At 39.3% G+C, this 17,520-nt stretch overlaps 1 protein-coding gene across 1 annotated transcript in view; it reads left to right on the top strand.

Moving 5' to 3' along the window:
• PIK3CB (phosphatidylinositol-4,5-bisphosphate 3-kinase catalytic subunit beta) overlaps positions 1-17,520 on the top strand; it is a 50,281-nt gene that overhangs the window by 15,262 nt on the left and 17,499 nt on the right. Inside the window, exons 4-12 of the mRNA XM_054282573.1 lie at positions 2,267-2,490; positions 5,154-5,336; positions 5,579-5,746; positions 6,220-6,297; positions 8,880-9,131; positions 9,445-9,541; positions 10,046-10,176; positions 13,105-13,158; positions 13,875-14,063. Coding sequence (XP_054138548.1) covers positions 2,267-2,490; positions 5,154-5,336; positions 5,579-5,746; positions 6,220-6,297; positions 8,880-9,131; positions 9,445-9,541; positions 10,046-10,176; positions 13,105-13,158; positions 13,875-14,063 — 1,376 coding nt within the window. The remainder of the gene's footprint in view (positions 1-2,266; positions 2,491-5,153; positions 5,337-5,578; positions 5,747-6,219; positions 6,298-8,879; positions 9,132-9,444; positions 9,542-10,045; positions 10,177-13,104; positions 13,159-13,874; positions 14,064-17,520) is intronic.

The following is a 17,520-nucleotide window of genomic DNA, read 5'->3' as shown; positions in this document are numbered from 1 at the left end:
TCAATTGTGACACTAATTTTCATCAAACAATGAAATGCTATTTTTAAAGGTTTCACAGTAACTTATTCGTGATGTTATTTCAGAATTTTCAGCTTTTAAATCTACTCTACATGGTTATACAATCAAGATTGACAGGGTCATATGAGGTCATACCTCTTGTTTTAAAACAATGAGCCATTGTTAGGTCTCTTATAAGAGACTGCAGGTTTTGTTTAGATTTCAGCAGTACACTGTCTGCCTATTTGTTAGAGCTGACAATGGGAACAGTTGGTCAGTTTAACCATTCAGACAGATCCTGACAGATTCGGAGAGATTCACATTCTGTGATTGAATATTTGGTTTATCAGAGCTGTGTGAGATCCTGCCTTAAGCAGCCCCTATTCTGTACCTTAGTAGGGAAAAAAATGGGTTCCTGTCTGAGCTTCTAAACTTAGTGCTTTGTTCTCAGAAGGTGCTGGGTGCTTTGTGTGATTTGGACAATGTCCTTCAAAGTTCACCAGTAAAGATAAAGACATGTGCAGGCCCTACATGCCCTGAAGTACCAAAGTCACAGCTTTCCATTGTATCATGGGAACATGGGATGGTTTGGGTTGAAAGGGACCTTTTAAAGGTCATCTCATTCCACCACCCTGCTGTGGGCAGGGACACATTCAACTGGACCAGGTTGCTCAGAGCCTGTCCAGTCTGACCTTGAGTGTGTCCAGGATGGGGCATCCACCACTTCTGTGGGCAACTGCTGCCAGTGTCTCACTCCCCTCCTTGTAAAACATTTCTTCTTTACATATAATCTAAATCTACCCTCTTTTAATTTAAGAACTCCCCAGAGCTTGCTTTTCTCATGTTCTCTCAGCCCATCTCCATTGCAGAGGTGCTCCAGCCCTCTGAGCCTCTTTGTGGCCTCCTCTGGAGTCTCTCCAGCAGGTCCCTGTCCCCCTGTGCTGGGGACCCAGAAGAGAGGGGCAGAACTTCCTCCCCTGCCCACCTGCCCACAGTGCTTGTGATACAGCCCAGGACACGTTTGGCTTTCTGGGCTCTGAGTGCTCATGGCCACGTCACGTACAGCTCATCCCCCAGCACCCCCAAATCCTTCTGGGTAGGGCTGCTCCCCATCTGCTCATCCCCCAGCACCCCCAAATCCTTCTGGGTAGGGCTGCTCCCCATCTGCTCATCCACCAGCACCCCCAAATCCTTCTGGGTAGGGCTGCTCCCCATCTGCTCATCCCCCAGCCTCTGTTGATCCTGGGGGTTGCTGCGACCCATCTGCAGGACCTTGCATTGGTCTTGTTGAACCTCAGTGAGATTCCCATGTGCCCACTTGTTGAGCTTGTTTGGGTTGCTGTGGCTGGCATCCCCTCCTTTGGGTGTGTCCCCACACCCCTCAGCTTGGTGTCATCTGCAGCACTGCTGAGGGTGCCCTCAGTGCCTCTGTCCATGTCATTAATGAAGCTAGTTAAGAACATTGGTGACCCTGAGGGACACTGCTTGTCACTCATGTCCATTGGGACTCTGAGCTGGTGACTGTGGCCCTCTGGATGTGCCCACCTGACCAATTTCACACCTACTGAGCAGTCTCCCATCCAATACATCTCTTTCCAGTTTAGAGACAAGGACATTATGGGGCCCATGTCCAAGGCCTTTCAGAAGTCCACATCCACAGCCTTGTCCTCTGTTGTCACTCAGTCACAGGAGGCCACCAAGTGGTCAGGCAGGAGTTGCCCTGTGTGTTTGTTCTTTACATGTTTTGGAAAAGGAACTTTACTGGTCTTGGATTGGTAGAAATTTCAGTCATGTCATTTTGACTTGAGTAGAGGATTTTCTTCTTTGACTTTTAAACAAAATTTAAAAGGATGATATCATCTTTCTGGGCTGTTAAAAAAACCCTGTAACTTGAAAGCACTTCTGCTCTGTGGTCCTTATGATGCATGTGCTGTGCTTTTTAAAATTTGCTCTTGTGAGGAGAGACTTAAAACTTTCAAACTACCTTGAATTCAGGGTAAGGTTGGATTTTCCACTTCATAGTACCTAGGAGGTACATTGGTTCTTGTTTAAAATAAACACTCATGCCAGTTGTGCAAGTAACTTTGAAGAACACTGATGTACAGGACAATGTAGAACCCAGCTCAGCTTTGAGCATCCATTTTGGATGGGATGTCTGAAGGAAACCACCTGTGTCACCTTAACTTACTATCAAAGATAGTAACAGTTTTAATGGGATGGGCAGTATTTTTACAGCTGTGTATCCTTTTGCTTCCTTGAATTCTTTCAGGTCTCCATGAGTTTGATGCCTTACAAGATCCTGAAGTGAATGACTTCCGAGCTAAAATGAGGAGAATCAGTGAGGAAAAGATTCAGTCCCTTGTGGGTCTCTCCTGGATGGACTGGTTGAAGCACACTTACCCACCAGAGCAGGAGCCTGTGATCCCAGAGAGCTTCCAAGATAAGCTCTACAGTGGAAACCTTGTGGTGGCTGTTCATTTTGATAACTGCCAGGTAGGAACGGTTGTTCATGTTTCATGAGCTGTTCTTGGTCCAGGGCTGAATTGGCATGGATTGCTCAAGGATATGAATGAAATAGAGTACTTACATTGTGGTGTTTGCAAAGTCTTTCAGCAGGATCATTGACTCTTGAAAGAAAGTGAGGATGTGACCCCTTGGTTGAGAATTGAACTTCTAATTACAGTTCAGCTTCTAGAGGCAGAATGTACAATTGTATCTTCTGTATTACTTCACATTTGTTTAAATGTAAACCATAGTTCAAAGCTGTCAGGACTTGTTTTGCCAACTGTTCCTGTGTTGCTTCACTTACATTCAGTTTTAAGCTCAGTTCATCAGAGATTGCTGGTGATTGGTAGGCACCATATTCAACACACTGGTCTCTGTGTGTGGCTCCCTGAACATCTTTGAGGTTGATCTGCTACTTAGATTGAGAAATAATTAAAAAAAAATTAAAAAAGAAGAATCAGTATTTCCTTTACTAGAAATGCATGTAGAAAACCAAAACACTGAGACTTAGCTTTTCATTAAGGCTTGCAAAACTATAGTTTATTTTTAAAATAAAACCCTCTTTAGTGTCTACTAGGAAAACATGAAATGCTTTAGCATGAGTTTTTATGATGTTGCAGTTGCTCTGACTGTGCTTGAATCCAGTATTCCCATTACCCTTTTTTGCACTCTGTTCTTTTGGATAACCATGAATAGTCAGCACTGGAAACCTTAAAAATCTTACAAGTGTGTAAATGCATCAGGCTAGATTCGGTGTCCATTTTGACCCAAGTGCCAGAGGCTGATTTTCTAATGATTCAGATTATTTTAATTACAAAGCTGAATTATTTCTGGCACTAACCTTTTAAACTTTAAAGGTTTAAAGTGGTACACACATCTGCCTCTGGAGACACTAAATGTAGAGACAAAAGCTAAATTTGGTCACCAGTAACCCCAGCTGCTGTTGGATGCATAGGTGTTTTATGACAAAACATTTTCCAGTCCTCTTCAGCTTAAGAGAGAATTTGTGTTATCCAGGAGTGAGATTATCTTCATCCCTTGATTAAATACTGCATCTATATGCCTATGCTGACAGGACAAAAGCAGTGCAAAAGTTCTTGCTGGTGCAGAATGTATTTGCCTGCCACTATAATAGCTTAGGCTGCTGACATTTCAAATGTTTCAAATGCTTCTGCTGCCAGCTCTGACCTTCAGAGCTATTAACAGTTCAAATCAGAGCTGCTTTTTGGAGCAGTAAACTTCCAGACTTTGCTGCTTGCACTGAGCACTGGAGTCATCCCAGGAGAGTAAGAGAGGAAGGTGTGGGGACTGTTCTGTCAATTCTTGCAGCTGCAAGATTGAGAGAAGGAAATATTGAAGCAGTTTTTGTCTGGAAGGTGTGGGTGAACTGTAAGGGCTTCATGGCTGTCTCTGGAGCAGGAGAGACTGCTCCCCATCTCTGTGACATCTCTGTTCAGATCATCTGGGGAGCAAGGCAGCTGTCAGGGACTACCAGCTTCCTGTGAAGAAAAAGTGTTATTCCCTGTCTGCCACTAGCAGTTATGGCAGGAGGAGAAAGCCTTCACATTGGGGCAGCTTTCTGAAAGGGGGAGGCTGTTGTGGACCAGGCAGAAACTGAGAAAACGCAGAATTAGTTTGCTGTGACTCTGCAGAGTTTGCTTGTTCCATTGGGCAGCTTGGCTCCTTACCAGTCTATATAAATAAAGCACAAGTCAAAAGAATTAAGCAGGCAACACTGACAACACATTTGTCAATAACTGGGTTTAGGGTGCTCACATTTTCAGAATTGGGCATGTAAATAAAAAAACTTGAAAAAAATAAAACAACAAAACCCCAGTACCTCCTGAATCAACCTTTGCAAATAAACCTGTGTAAAGCATAATGTGGTAGATGAAGGGAGATGAAAGATTTCACAGAAGATTTTGTAATTTAGGAACTTGAAATTAAGTTAAACCTCCTTTTTAATTTACAAAAGGGAGTACCTTCTTTCTTTTATCTTTTTAGAACACATTAAAATTAGAGATACTTTGGAAATAGGTTGATAGCCTCTAAGGGTTTTAATTAAAAACTTTCTTAAAAAAATGCAGTCTTTCCATACTGTGTTCAGAATGCTACAGGTATTGGCCACTGCTCCTCTTTTCTGCTCTCCTCCCACTGTGGTGGTGGTTTTCTACATTAATTACATTCACAGTTTCTTTTGCTTTCTTACTTGAAGCTTTTTCTTCTGAGTTCAGTGGTACTTAAAAAGAGGATAACTTGCTTGTGGCCAGAAAGATGAAAAATTAACACCTCTAGTACTGCTAAATACTTTGAAATGCATCATGACTTATTCTCCCTCATTCAGCATTCCAAAATAGAACCTTCTAGATCAATACATTGCTCTAGCAGTCTTTAATTCACTGCTAAATCAAATAAAGACCTATGTTTTTAAAAGTACTTCTGATAATATAAAACTTTAGGAATTAACACCTTACAGCTTTTAGGGTGTGTGTGATTTTGATTGCCCTAAACATACAGAGTCTAATTGTTAAAGTAATCTGGATTTAACAGTTATTATTTCTACCTGGTTTTTTATGTGTGCTACAATTTTAGCCTGGTTTGTCTGCCTAAGACAAGTTTGACCTTTGTTATCCCTGCTTGTGTTTTGTTAGGATGTATTTAGTTTCCAGGTGTCTCCTAACATGAATCCCATCAAGCTGAACGAGCTGGCAATCCGAAAACGTTTGACTATCCATGGAAAAGAGGATGAGGAAGTTGATCCTGCTGATTATGTGCTGCAAGTTAGTGGAAGGCTGGAATATGTCTTTGGTGATCACCCATTAATTCAGTTCCAGGTACACAGAGTTTTTTGGAACTTGATGTAACAATTCCCTGCTGCCTTGTCCAAAGGTGCTTCCTCCCATCCCTACTATCCCATTACTGAGCATCAACATCCCCCTCCTCGTGTCTGCAGTGGTAAAACACATGAGCACCATTCCCTTTGTAGCTCTGGAATGAATTCTTTGTTCCTGTGGTTTGGAAGTTGCTGTAGGAATACTCTGCTGGCTGCTAACAGCTGCTTTCCCTGGGTTTTCAGTATATCCGCAACTGTGTGATGAGCAGGACCCTTCCCCAGCTGACCCTGGTGGAGTGCTGCACCATCAAGAAGATGTGTGAGCAGGAGATGATTGCCATAGAAGCTGCCATCAACCGTAAATCCTCCAGCCTTCCTCTTCCTCTGCCACCAAAAAAAAGAGCAACAACTGTGAGTTGGTGGGGAGAATGTCTGATAGCCAAAGGGAGCAGCGACTCGTGGCACATAAATCACAGAGCCTGGGGTTTGTGCTGTGACTGCTGTGCTCCAGTGGAGGTCACCTGGGTCAACTCAGAGCCTCCTCTTGCTTGGCAGATTTACCTCAGAAACAGAAATGTGGACAGGTCTTTGCTCTGTTACACACTCTGGAGTTATTCAGAATGAACAATAAATTTGGAATTGTCAGGGTGTTGTACATGATGTATGTTCTCACCCCTAGAAAACTCTCTTCTAGCTGAGTTTTTACTTCATCTCCTCTTGTAGCTATGATGACCAATTTATCTTTGAAGATTTCAGATTTATATTTTTAACTGAACTTTTTTTTCCTTTGTATTTGATATTTTTGCTTAAAATGCTTGGCTTACAAAATAGGTCTCATGTTACAATGGTGAAGAGTGAACTTGTATCTTTGTTTCTCTCCTCAGAGTGTGTGGGATATTTCCAACCCTTTCAAGATTATTCTATTAAAGGGCAATAAACTAAACACAGAAGAAAATGCCAAAGTAAGTAACTGTGTCTGGTGTCAGAAGACATTCTGTTTGTTGTTTATTGATTTTAGTGCTAAGTGAGCTCAAAATCATACAGATTTCAGCATTTTTAATTATTCCCAATTGCATTGGTAGCATTGGTCAAAATCTGGCTTTATTGCTAAAACATTCCTTTATTGTCTGAAGCTGGATATGTGCATTGGAACATTGCAATCATTGTGGCAGCATGACATAAGTGTTCATTGGTATTTGATTTTTTTAAAACATGGTTTCCCTAAAGTGCTGATAGTGGTGTGAAATGAGCTCATTTTAAATAGATTGTCATAAACACCTTGCACAAGTCAATTAAATATAAAATGTTTTAAAATGCAACATGGTATTTTAGTAGTCCTGAATATATTCTGTATGTGTAAACTTGTACTGTGTGCTTCTATACAATCTGTCTTTTATTTTCTACACATGAGGAGCACAAAGAAAGAAAGCTGGAGTATCATTTCCTGTAAAAATATACATGACTGGGCTACTGACTGCTATACAGACCACAAGTTGTTAACACGTGGGAATTTATTGCTCAGCTACTTTAATGCCTTACAAAACACTTGCCTGTGAGGTAGAACAACATTAAACTCCTTTATTTTGTTCAGAAATCAGTGAATTGTGTAGCCAGTCCTGCAGACAAGGAAGATACCTAGTTAACCATTGATATTTTCTGTTCTCATCTTATATTCAGGGTACTTGGTGCATTTTTTTCTTTCAAAACTGTTGTTACAACCTCCTTGTAAATTAACAATCCTACATTTTGGTCAACACCAAAAAGAAGTTCTACATTACAGATAAATGAGCCATAGTTACATTTTAATACCTAAGACACTGTGATTGTGGAAGCTGATGGCTACAAAACCAGATGTTTTCCTTTTTTTTTGTCTAAACCATTATTTAGCTAGTTCAAATATCTTCTTAACCCTCCTCTGTAGACCCTGAAGTTTTTAAAAGGAAAGATAAAAGACCTGGTGGATTCTGGAAGGAACATAGCTGTCAGGAGTTTCTAGGGTGGGTTTTTTCATGCTTAGAAAAGTGACTTTTGGTTCATTTCAGTATGCTTTTAGGGGAAGACCAAAGTACTTTCTAAGCTTGAGAAGAAACAGGAAAAATGGGCAGTTCTTTCATACTGGCACCTGTGGGCACCATCTAAATGTTATTTAGTATTTTCAATGCTTTTCAGTCTTGAAAAATTAAATTCCTGTGGATAACCTAGGACAGGAATAAATGCAGTGACCCTGCAAACCTGTGCATGCTTCCCTGCCTTGTTTGCCTACAGTGTTACACTCTCAATAGTGACAATTTTGTATTTGTTTTCCAGTCCTGATTCTAAGGCTGTTTAATTCACTGCCATTGTTCCTTTAGCCCCACTGTGCTGTGGATAAGCCAATATTCATCCATTTCTGCTGAACCCACCACCAAGGTTCACAAATGCAGTGTTTGTAGTGGGGAACAAAACATTTGTCAGCTGGGTAGCACTGCCCCAGTGTGAGCTGGGTTGTGGACATCCACCTAGGGCACAAGTGACCTCACCCAGCAATCCAACACCTCATTTTCCAAATACATGACATTGAAAATTGCCTTTCTTTTCTCTTGGTCTTTGGCCACCCCATCAGTACACACCATTTCATTCAAAAAGGGACATGTCAGAATGAAAAGAAAAAAATTAGGGTTCAAACCCTTACATTAACAGGATCAGAAGTCATAGAATTAAAGAGGTGAATTATTTTTTTACCCAAAGCCACTATCAAATTTAATATCTCTCTCTTTGCCTTGCAGTGCTCAGCAATGATATGATGGCTTAAAGTGAATATGGGGAAGGTTGACTCAGAAATAGAGGGAACCTGAAACATCAGATCACTTTTACATATTTAACATTGAGGATTTCTTTTTGGTGTTGAGCCAAAAGATTACATTTGTAATCTTTTGGTTTTTCTCTCTCTGTGTTTGTCTCTCACTGATATTTTGGAAGGCCACCTGAAAGAAGTTGGCACATTTCACTCTGCAGTTTTCTGTCTATATATGTTATGGAACAGAAATGTAGAAATGAAACAGAAAAATGAAGAAAGAACAGAAAAACATCTTAGCATTGACATGTAATGAGTTTAATTTCAGTGCCAGTAACTGCAGGTTCTTTGTCTAGTTGTCCTTCTCCTTTCCTGATCCTTATTTTAATTGTTCAAGCTACCTGGTTTTGTTGGTTCCTGGGTACTAAAGCCAAAACAAACCCTGGAAATCTTGTGCATTGTTATTATTATTACAGGTGATTCCTGACGTTAGGGTCAGCAGTGTTCCCTCTATACATTTTTAGAAATAGTTTAAATAAAAAGTGAGTTTTTTCTTAAGCTGAAAAAAATCCCAAACATTTCTCATTTAGAAGCACAAATTGGTTCTGCCTGGAGATTTTAATTTGTATTCAGAAAATCAGTCTTAATTTCTTCACTGTGCTTAGTTGTTTGCTTGATGGAATTAATATGTATGTATGTTCTGTATATTATTCTATTCAGAATTCTGTAGGTTTTGTGACAATCTTAAAATCTCTCATTTCTTTATGGCAGGTTCATGTTAGGGCTGGTCTTTTCCATGGCACAGAGCTCCTTTGTAAAACAATTGTGAGCACAGAAATATCTGGGAGAAGTGACCACGTTTGGAATGAAGTGCTGGAGTTTGAAATCAATGTCTGTGATCTGCCAAGGATGGCAAGGCTCTGCTTTGCTGTTTATGCTGTCATGGATAAGATGAAAACTAAAAAGTCTACCAAGGCAATGAATCCTTCCAAATACCAAACCATTAGGAAAGCAGGAAAAGTGGTAATTATCTCATTTGTTTTTCTTGACTGACCTCCTAATTATATCAAAATGAGCATCCCAAAATCTTTCCTTGTCCTCACTTGTGCTCAAGAATGCAAAATGAACAGATATTAAAAGCAGTGTATGTATTAAGAATTGCACATCTTGGTATGAAAACTTTTGATACTTCTCGGTGATTAATTTCTTTTTTGAAAGTTTTACCATTTGAAAAAAACTCCAAGCCATCCTCTCAATTTTATGTATTTGCAGTGTTTTCTGTATAGTAACATTTGCTGGCATCTTCATTTCATATAACAATTCTTTCCTTTGGCAGCATTATCCTGTAGCCTGGGTGAATACCATGGTGTTTGATTATAAAGGACACTTGAGGAATGGAGAACTGGTACTGCACAGCTGGTCATCATTTCCTGGTAAACCTCAGCTTTTCAGATTTGGACTTTGGCTGTGGGAAAGAGTGGGTGCAAGAACAGAATAAGAACAGAATATTTACTGTATGCATGTTCAGATCTCTTGTAATAATCACTTTATACTTTTAATTTTTATGTGGCTATATATACAACATTTTAATCTCTTTCCTGAAAGTTTTGTTTAGCAGGAAAGAGGAAGACCAAGAAGTAGTGTTCTAAAAGTTTCATCCATATGATCCAGAGGGTTTGTCCTGCTTTGCAGAACCTGCAGATCTCACTGGGATTTGTTTCAGTGTAGGGATAGCTCAGCTTCCCCGGACTATTATGTTTCCTTAAGGAAATCAGTTTCTCATGGGGTGATAATCCAACATTTGGGAATGCAGGAGGTGGTTTATATTAGAAATACAGAGCATTGCAGTGAAAGTGCTGTGCAGCAGAACATGCTCTGTCCATTTTATAAGGAAGTGATTTCTTACTGCATGCTGGCCTGTTCTCTCTGTGTTTCAGATGAACTTGAAGAAATGTTGAATCCCATGGGAACCGTCCAGACCAACCCTTACACTGAAAATGCAACAGCTTTGCACATTAGATTTCAGGAATATTCAAAGCAGCCCATTAATTACCCTCCCTTTGATAAGGTAAGGGATGACCTAAAGAGTAGTCATGAATGCTTATGTGGAAATAGCTGGTTTTTCTTTCCTTTCAACACTGCCTTTTCCAGTGAATTCCCCTTTTCCTGCCTTTTAGTCACTGTACTGCAGTTTGTTAAACTTGCACTGCATGAGTGGCAGTGCTTGACTTCAGGGTCTATTTTGAAGATGTACACTTTTAAAAGTGGTCTCTACATGGTCTTTTGAAGGTCAAAAGCAAACCAGTTTCCTGTATGAATGGTTTTACAAAAAGCTAAATTTATCAGCTATTCTGGAAACCTTCAAACTGTTCTTGCCTGTGATCTATAAAGATCTGTTCTCTCTTGGTACAAATGTGTGTTAGGCACTCTTTGGGACACTGCCCTGTGAGCTCAAGTCCTTTAAAAGATAAATGGTCTCTTAATACTGTGTGCAAAGGGATTTCTGAAGGTCTGCTCTTGGAATAAATCCACTGAAGTGGCCCTGCAGTTTTCTACAGATGAAGATAAGAATCTGTCTAGAAAGGAAATGTATATTTGGAATACACATGGTTATTTCTGTAGTGTGAAGGATAGATGGAAAATCGTATAGAAACTAGCAAAAAAGGCTAAGTCCTGGAAACAAGTAATGAAATAAGTCAAAAAACAGACTGCTAATTATACATTATAAAAGTGTACATTTAACTCATGTACACATTAGTCTGAATTTTGGTTTGGGGAAAGTCAGTAACAACCTAGAGAAATTGCTTCTTTTTTCTTTTTGGAGGATTTTGCACCTTCAGGAGGTGTGAACAGAAAGACTGAAATTACCAAGTTTTATTATCTTGTTCAAAGGCAGATTTGGGATTTAAGGTTCATAAAAATGAAATCAAATAACAAGATACCATTTCTTTTATTTCAGTTGAGGTTAATAGTGTTTCCCCTTCCTTGTCATCACAGTACTTTTTCTTTTTTTCAAACAGCTTTGGAAATGCAGTAAGAGCTAAACCAGTACTGACCAATTGCTGTTTATTTATGGCTGTTCATAGTGGACATATTTTATCCAGTTTTGGTATTGCTTTAAGTTTTTTACTCATTACACTTATGAGTACTTAATTTTTAAAGAAAAAATGAATGTACATATTAGACAGACTAAGTAAAAGTGTGTCTCTTTAGTAATCACGTATTTGTTCTGGCTCTGGTGTTTCTTTTCTTTGTCCCTGCAATGCCAAATTCTCAGGAACTTCAAAGCCTGGGCTGAATGCAGCCAATATTTTACTGGGTGAGGCAGAGTGTAGTGACATTAAGGTGGGGTCTAATGGTCTTCATCCCTTGTGACTTTCAGCTTCATTCAACTCAATCTCCTAAAGATCCTCTTGGTGAAGGTTCTGTTGAATGAGGAGTGGTGTTGCAGCTGCTGGAATTACATCAGCTGAGGATCTGTCTCTTACAATGCTCCAGCTGAGACTTGCTTGTTCTATGGCTGCTTCTCATTTTCCCAGTGTTGTTGCTGGTTTCTGCCAAGAAAACAAAGAACGAGATGCCAGATTTGTGTTTTGAGAAACATAACGTGCAAAAATAGAGGAATCTTTTCAATCATCCCATCAACCTGCTTGCACAGCGAGCTGTGCAATGCTGCTTGCACAGTGAGGAGCTTTTTAGGGGCTGAGGGAGCAAAAGAGCCTGGAGCAGGGATAAGAAACTTGTCTGAGACAAGAGCCATGTGTGGGGCTGGGCCATGGCCAGTGCTGCAGGCACATCATGGGGCTCGGGTTCACAGAACAAAGCTGGACTTGCAAAGACTTTGAAAATTTATTTGCACACAGAGAAACTCTGCAAAGCAGGGGGAGGAGAGAATCAAACATAGAATTAGGACACTGTGGTTTTGTTTATGCATGTTTTTACACACAGTATGTAAATAAGCTTTGTAGCCAAGTAGCAGATGTAATACATGATATTAATGAGAGTTTCATACAGAGAAAAGAAATAAAACAAGTTAGGATGCCTTTCTAGGGATTTTAGCTGCTGGGTATTATGCTCTGATTATTGCAGTCTTTTGTTGTTTCTTGTGTTGTCTGAGGAAAGACAGCACAAGTCTTGATGGGCCTGTGACTCCCAGACCAGCTGGGGTGCTGGTGTATTCCTGGGTGACAGGAGAGGCAGAGCTCTCAGGGAAATGAGATGCTGGAGTTCCTTAGACTTTTTTCTTTATTGAGATTTTATTTCATGATTTGTTCCTTGAAGCAGCAGCATCTGACAGCTGTAGACAGACATACCTGGCCAGTTCAGCACTGTAACACCTGGCTTGGTTGCAGTAATGTGCAGAATGCACTTTGAAGAACTGCATTTACCTCTAGACTTAATTCTCCATTATGGGTTATTGCCTGAACTTCAAAAACCAAGTCAAATGTTCAAAAGAAAAAAAAAAAGGAGAGGAGATCCAAGATCCAGAGAAGCACATGGACACACTGACTGAGATCATATGGGCAGTCTGAGAGCATGGTGAAAGCACTGGGCTTGTAGGTTCTTACTGGGGTTTTGAGGGCTGGAAGCATGGATCCATGGGCATGGAAACTGTGCCCTTGGAAACTGCACAAGTAGAGGGGAGAAAGCAAAGGGTAAGTTAGAGTTGAGGAATTGATTTTTCTGTGATGAAAAATGAGGAGGAAATGCAGAAACAGAAAGCAAGATGTCATCAGGAAGGCTGTTTAATTTAGCCCAGGAGTGATGAAAAAGGAAATAATGGAGGTCATCCTAAGCATTGCTGTTCCTGATGTCCCTGGTCCTGCAGGTGAGAAAGGGGACACTGCACACAAGTCCATCTTATACCACTGGATATACAAAAACTACCTAAGAGATAGCAACATTTCCTTATCTGCTTTGTTTCTGTAATGCTTATTCTAGCAATGTGGTCGCATTTGGGGTTAAATCTAATGTATTTAAAACCAACTTCTTGCAGATACTTGAAAAGGCAGCTGAGATTGCAAGAAACAGTGACAATGCTGCAATGGCGGTGAGTATCATCTAAAAACTATTTTAAAATTAATTTTCTGGGTTTATTTGGTTCTTATCTTCTGCATCACTCTAGAAATAAATAAGTCAACTGCTCAAATAGCAATTCTACTGGTTCTGTTTTCATATATAATTCACTTTGATAAACTGCTTTAAAATTCAGATATATATGTGCTTTTCCCAATATATTTTGGACTTGTCTATATTTTGTCAAAAAGCTTTACACACTCTGGATTTGGAAGACAGCTAAGATTTACATTAGAGCTGAAAAACAGTTTAGGACTAGAAGACCAAAATAAATGTATGTCTACTTGGCAAATGTGTTTTCATTTGATTGTTACAAAAGTATTTTTTTATTGCTAATGAGAAGAAATTATTATTTATGTATCTAAATTTGCTCATTTGAAAAATAGAGAAGAAAGTATATGCATCCTAAACGAGAGTGCTCCATGTTGGAGTTGGAAAACAGAAATATTGCCATCTAGCGTCCTTAACTCTAAAGTTGAGTTATTTTTTCAGAAAGTTCTGCACACTGCATTTGGAATCTGTTACTTACAGTGTCTACAGTAAGGAATCTGAGAGAAAGGCACAGTGGTGATTTCCCTGTGTTTCATAAGTTTTTATCTGATGTTCTTTCTGCTGTAGGGTTGCTGGTATTTGAGGTACCATACCAGCCTCTTCCTAGATTTATCACATTATACATGTCTCATTTCCTAGGGTCGAGGTGGTAAGAAGTTTTATGTTGTGCTAAAAGATATAATGGAAAGAGATCCTTTATCTCAGCTTTGTGAAAATGAAATGGATCTCATTTGGACTTTGCGATATGACTGTCGTGAAAATTTCCCACAATCGTTGCCAAAACTGCTGCTCTCTTTAAAGTGGAACAAACTTGAAGATGTTGCTCAGGTAAGGGAAAAGACAATGTTGGTGGGGAAAAAAGCTTCAATTAAATCATCAGGAAATAGGATTGCTTTCCCAAGTGTAGCCAGTTTGAAATGGTGCTGTTGTGCAAGCTGGAGCTCCTTGTCTAACTTCTGCAGCCTGGACACGTAAAGAACTTATTCTCTCATAAAAAGCTCCATAAACCAGAACCAAAATGCATTTCAGGGGTCCTCTGAACGACAAGAAAAACACATTTACACAGGCTGATGCTCAAATTTGATGCTAAAAGGAAGAATTTCCCAGTCTCATCCTGTGCAGCCCCATGCTCCAGCACATTCAGCCTGTGAGTTGGGAGTACCTCCACCACTGGAGATTCCACAGGCTCTGGCCAAAAAAGTCCAGTGCTTGACCACCCTCACAGCAAGAATGTTTTTATAAGGCTATTCTAAAAAAAAAACAAAATAACTTTGTAAATCAAGATCTGAAATAAAACTTCTTGTGAAAATTGTTAAGCTGCTCAAATACTATAAAATGCAGATCTCAGCCTGGGTAATTAAAACTCACCAAGGGACAGATATGAGACCCACCAGTGCTACAAAACACATCATTTCCATTCTGTCTCTTTGACCAAATAGTCTCTTTAAAATAACTTTTAAGGACATGAGGCTGGTGCTGTGATACAAGGTCCATTTTCAGTAAAATTTGTTCATTTGTTTGCTGCACAGATGTGCAAGGTTATTTTACACTACACTGTAAAGAAGTTGGTGTTGCTGCCTTTTGCTGTATTTACTCAAATATAATCCAACTCTTGGGGCACTTTTAGAGAATAGGTTGGACTTTAATACAGGAAAAATTATATGAGCTCATAGTAAGACTATCCCTGCTTGATAGACTGGTTTTAAAAATAATAAAATAACAGGTTTCTGGATTGGAATTGAAAGGTTTTAGTCAGATTGTGTACAGTGAAGTTTGAGCCAGACTATGAAGTCTGGCCCAAGTTACCAAGCACTGATGTTGTTCTGGTCTTCCTGACAGAATTCAGAGGTAAATGATGCTCACCTTCTTGCACTGAGATAATGTTCATGTCTTTCCCCAGGTCTCATTTTAAAAATTTTCAACTACCTTTTTTGATTTTTATAAACTTAGAGCTAAAAAGCATTTGCTGTGAAGGATTATGACTGGTGGTAGAAAACTCTATTGCCCCTTAGTTTTCTGACTGTCACCTGTTACAAGCTATGTGTTTTTGGAAGAAAAGGCAGCCACTCCATGAAAATCCATTTTCTGTCTATCCATTTTATGATTTTTGTGATTATCCAGTCAGGCTCCTAGTGTGCTCCAGCAGAGAGTTCATTTTCTGCTACATCCTTCCTCCCAGCTAGATGTGCAAGTGTTGTGAACTTCTGAAAATAAATGGAATTTCATCCCAGCTCCTTGTCTGTGCCATGAACACTATACTAACAAAATGGAGCACCCACACATTCCTTGCTCACTTGTGTTCTTTCATGTGCAAGAATCCCTTTCCTTAGTAGTTCCATTACTTCTGAATTTATTGTTCATTATTCAAAGTTATCTGGAAATCAAAACTGTAGAAATACAAGCAGGCACTTGTTTGCATCTTAAAATATGTGAAGGAAAAGGCATTCTGAGTTCTGGGGCTTTAAAATATGGCCCTTGGTGGCAGTTTTGAAAACTTACTTGGAGTATGGATATTAGGTGACAGTCCAAAGTCCTTTACACTTGGAAACATTAAATATTATATTTGCATAAAACTTTTTATTTAAACAGATGGCTGAAAATATGTTGTTGTCTTGTTACTGTGTACTTTCTGGAAGGAATATAGTATTTATGTTTGCTTGTCTATAGACAATAGTGCGGTTTATATCATAATATTGGTTTTGGCAGCGTGGAGAGTCTCTGAAAAATGAGATCTTACCTTAAACATGCTGAATATTTCTGTAGTACATAGACATGTCACTACTCCTAATGATTTACCTTTTCAGGTAAGGCAAGACAGCATTCATTTTAGGAATTCCAAAATTATCAGGATTTATAATTTACTTCCCCTTAAAATTAAATACTTGCTGTACTAGCTGTAGTTGTCTGCTACAATGTGCATGCTGTTGTACCAAAGGTTGTTTTAATGCCCATTTTTAGATGTATTTCAGTAAGTCTTGACACTTCTTTCTTCAAGTTCAAGAAACCCCTAACACAATACAACAAAACAACAAAACTCAAAGAAGCAATCAAATATCAGCTGTTTATAAGAAAAAGTAATTAAACACCAGCTGTTTGTAAGCAAATGGAATTAATAACTATATTCCTGTTTTTATTTAATGCAGCTTTTAGGCTCTTTTAGAAGTGGACTCTCTCATATTTGATTGTAATTATCTCTCATCTGGTAGTTCAGTGGTCCCTGAGGTTATGTTCAGTGGACTCAAGCAGCTTTCCTGAATTATTTACTATTATTTACCAAGCCCTCATTGGATTTGCAGATTTTAGCAGAGTGGCTGCTCTTACTGCTGCCATAACCTCCCTGCTCAGCAGAGTAGCAGAGTGGTAAAACTTATTATGAGAATTCTCAGGCAGTATTTATTCTCAAAGCAGAATTAAAACAAAAAAAAAGTTTTTTTTAAAAAATCCACTTGCTTTCAGTGAAGTGATACCATCATTAATGAGAGGTAGAGATAGGATAACTGAAATACTGAAAATAATTGGAATAAAAATACTGGCCTGTGCTTAATTGTATTGTCTCAAACAGCCTTCTTAGGGAAGAAATTGTGGTTATTTCTTTACAGAAGAAAATATTGATACACCAAGGCCAAATTCAAGTTTTCTCTGAAACATGCATTGTTCATTCTCATTGTAACCACCTGTGCAATGATTTCAGCAAAGGGAGGAGCTCTGTATTTTCAGATCTTCTTCCCAGTAAATGTTCATGCTGTGGACCATGACTTTCACTGCCTGATGTATGAGGCATGTGGGGCCATGTGAGATCATCTTTTCAGACTATTTCAGTTTCTCCATTTCAATCATTCAGTATTAACAAAACAGCTCTATATTTTTGCTGGTTCTGCACCTGATTTACAGTAGATTGTGTAGAAATCATGATAGTTTTGTTTTGGAGTCTGTGACTGACAAGCAGAGCTGCTGTTTGCATTTTCAGTGTCTGCCTTGTGTATTAAATATATGCTCAGGGTTATATTGCCTGCAGAGTTTCAGTACCAGCTCCTGCTGTGGAAATGTTGGTGGCTGCAGTCAGGACTGGCATCACTGATCCTTGCTGGGTCAGTAGATTTTTGGGTGTATTTTTGAGTGTATTTTTCTGTGGGAATGTGACATCTGTGTTTAAAACAGCTTTAGTTTTACTTTACATCATTTGCCCATGGCTTAGCTGGTCCTTTCCTCCACTTGTGGAGTTTCAGCACAGCCTTGGCTTTGTCATGTGATTCATGCCCATTTCTTGCCTTCTGAATGTCACAAA

Source organism: Melozone crissalis, unplaced genomic scaffold, assembly GCF_028551555.1.
Source record: "Melozone crissalis strain CALT ecotype California unplaced genomic scaffold, PUWL_Pcris_2 ptg000034l_1, whole genome shotgun sequence".
Lineage (NCBI taxonomy): Eukaryota > Metazoa > Chordata > Aves > Passeriformes > Passerellidae > Melozone > Melozone crissalis.
This window is presented reverse-complemented; position numbering and strand designations above follow the sequence as displayed.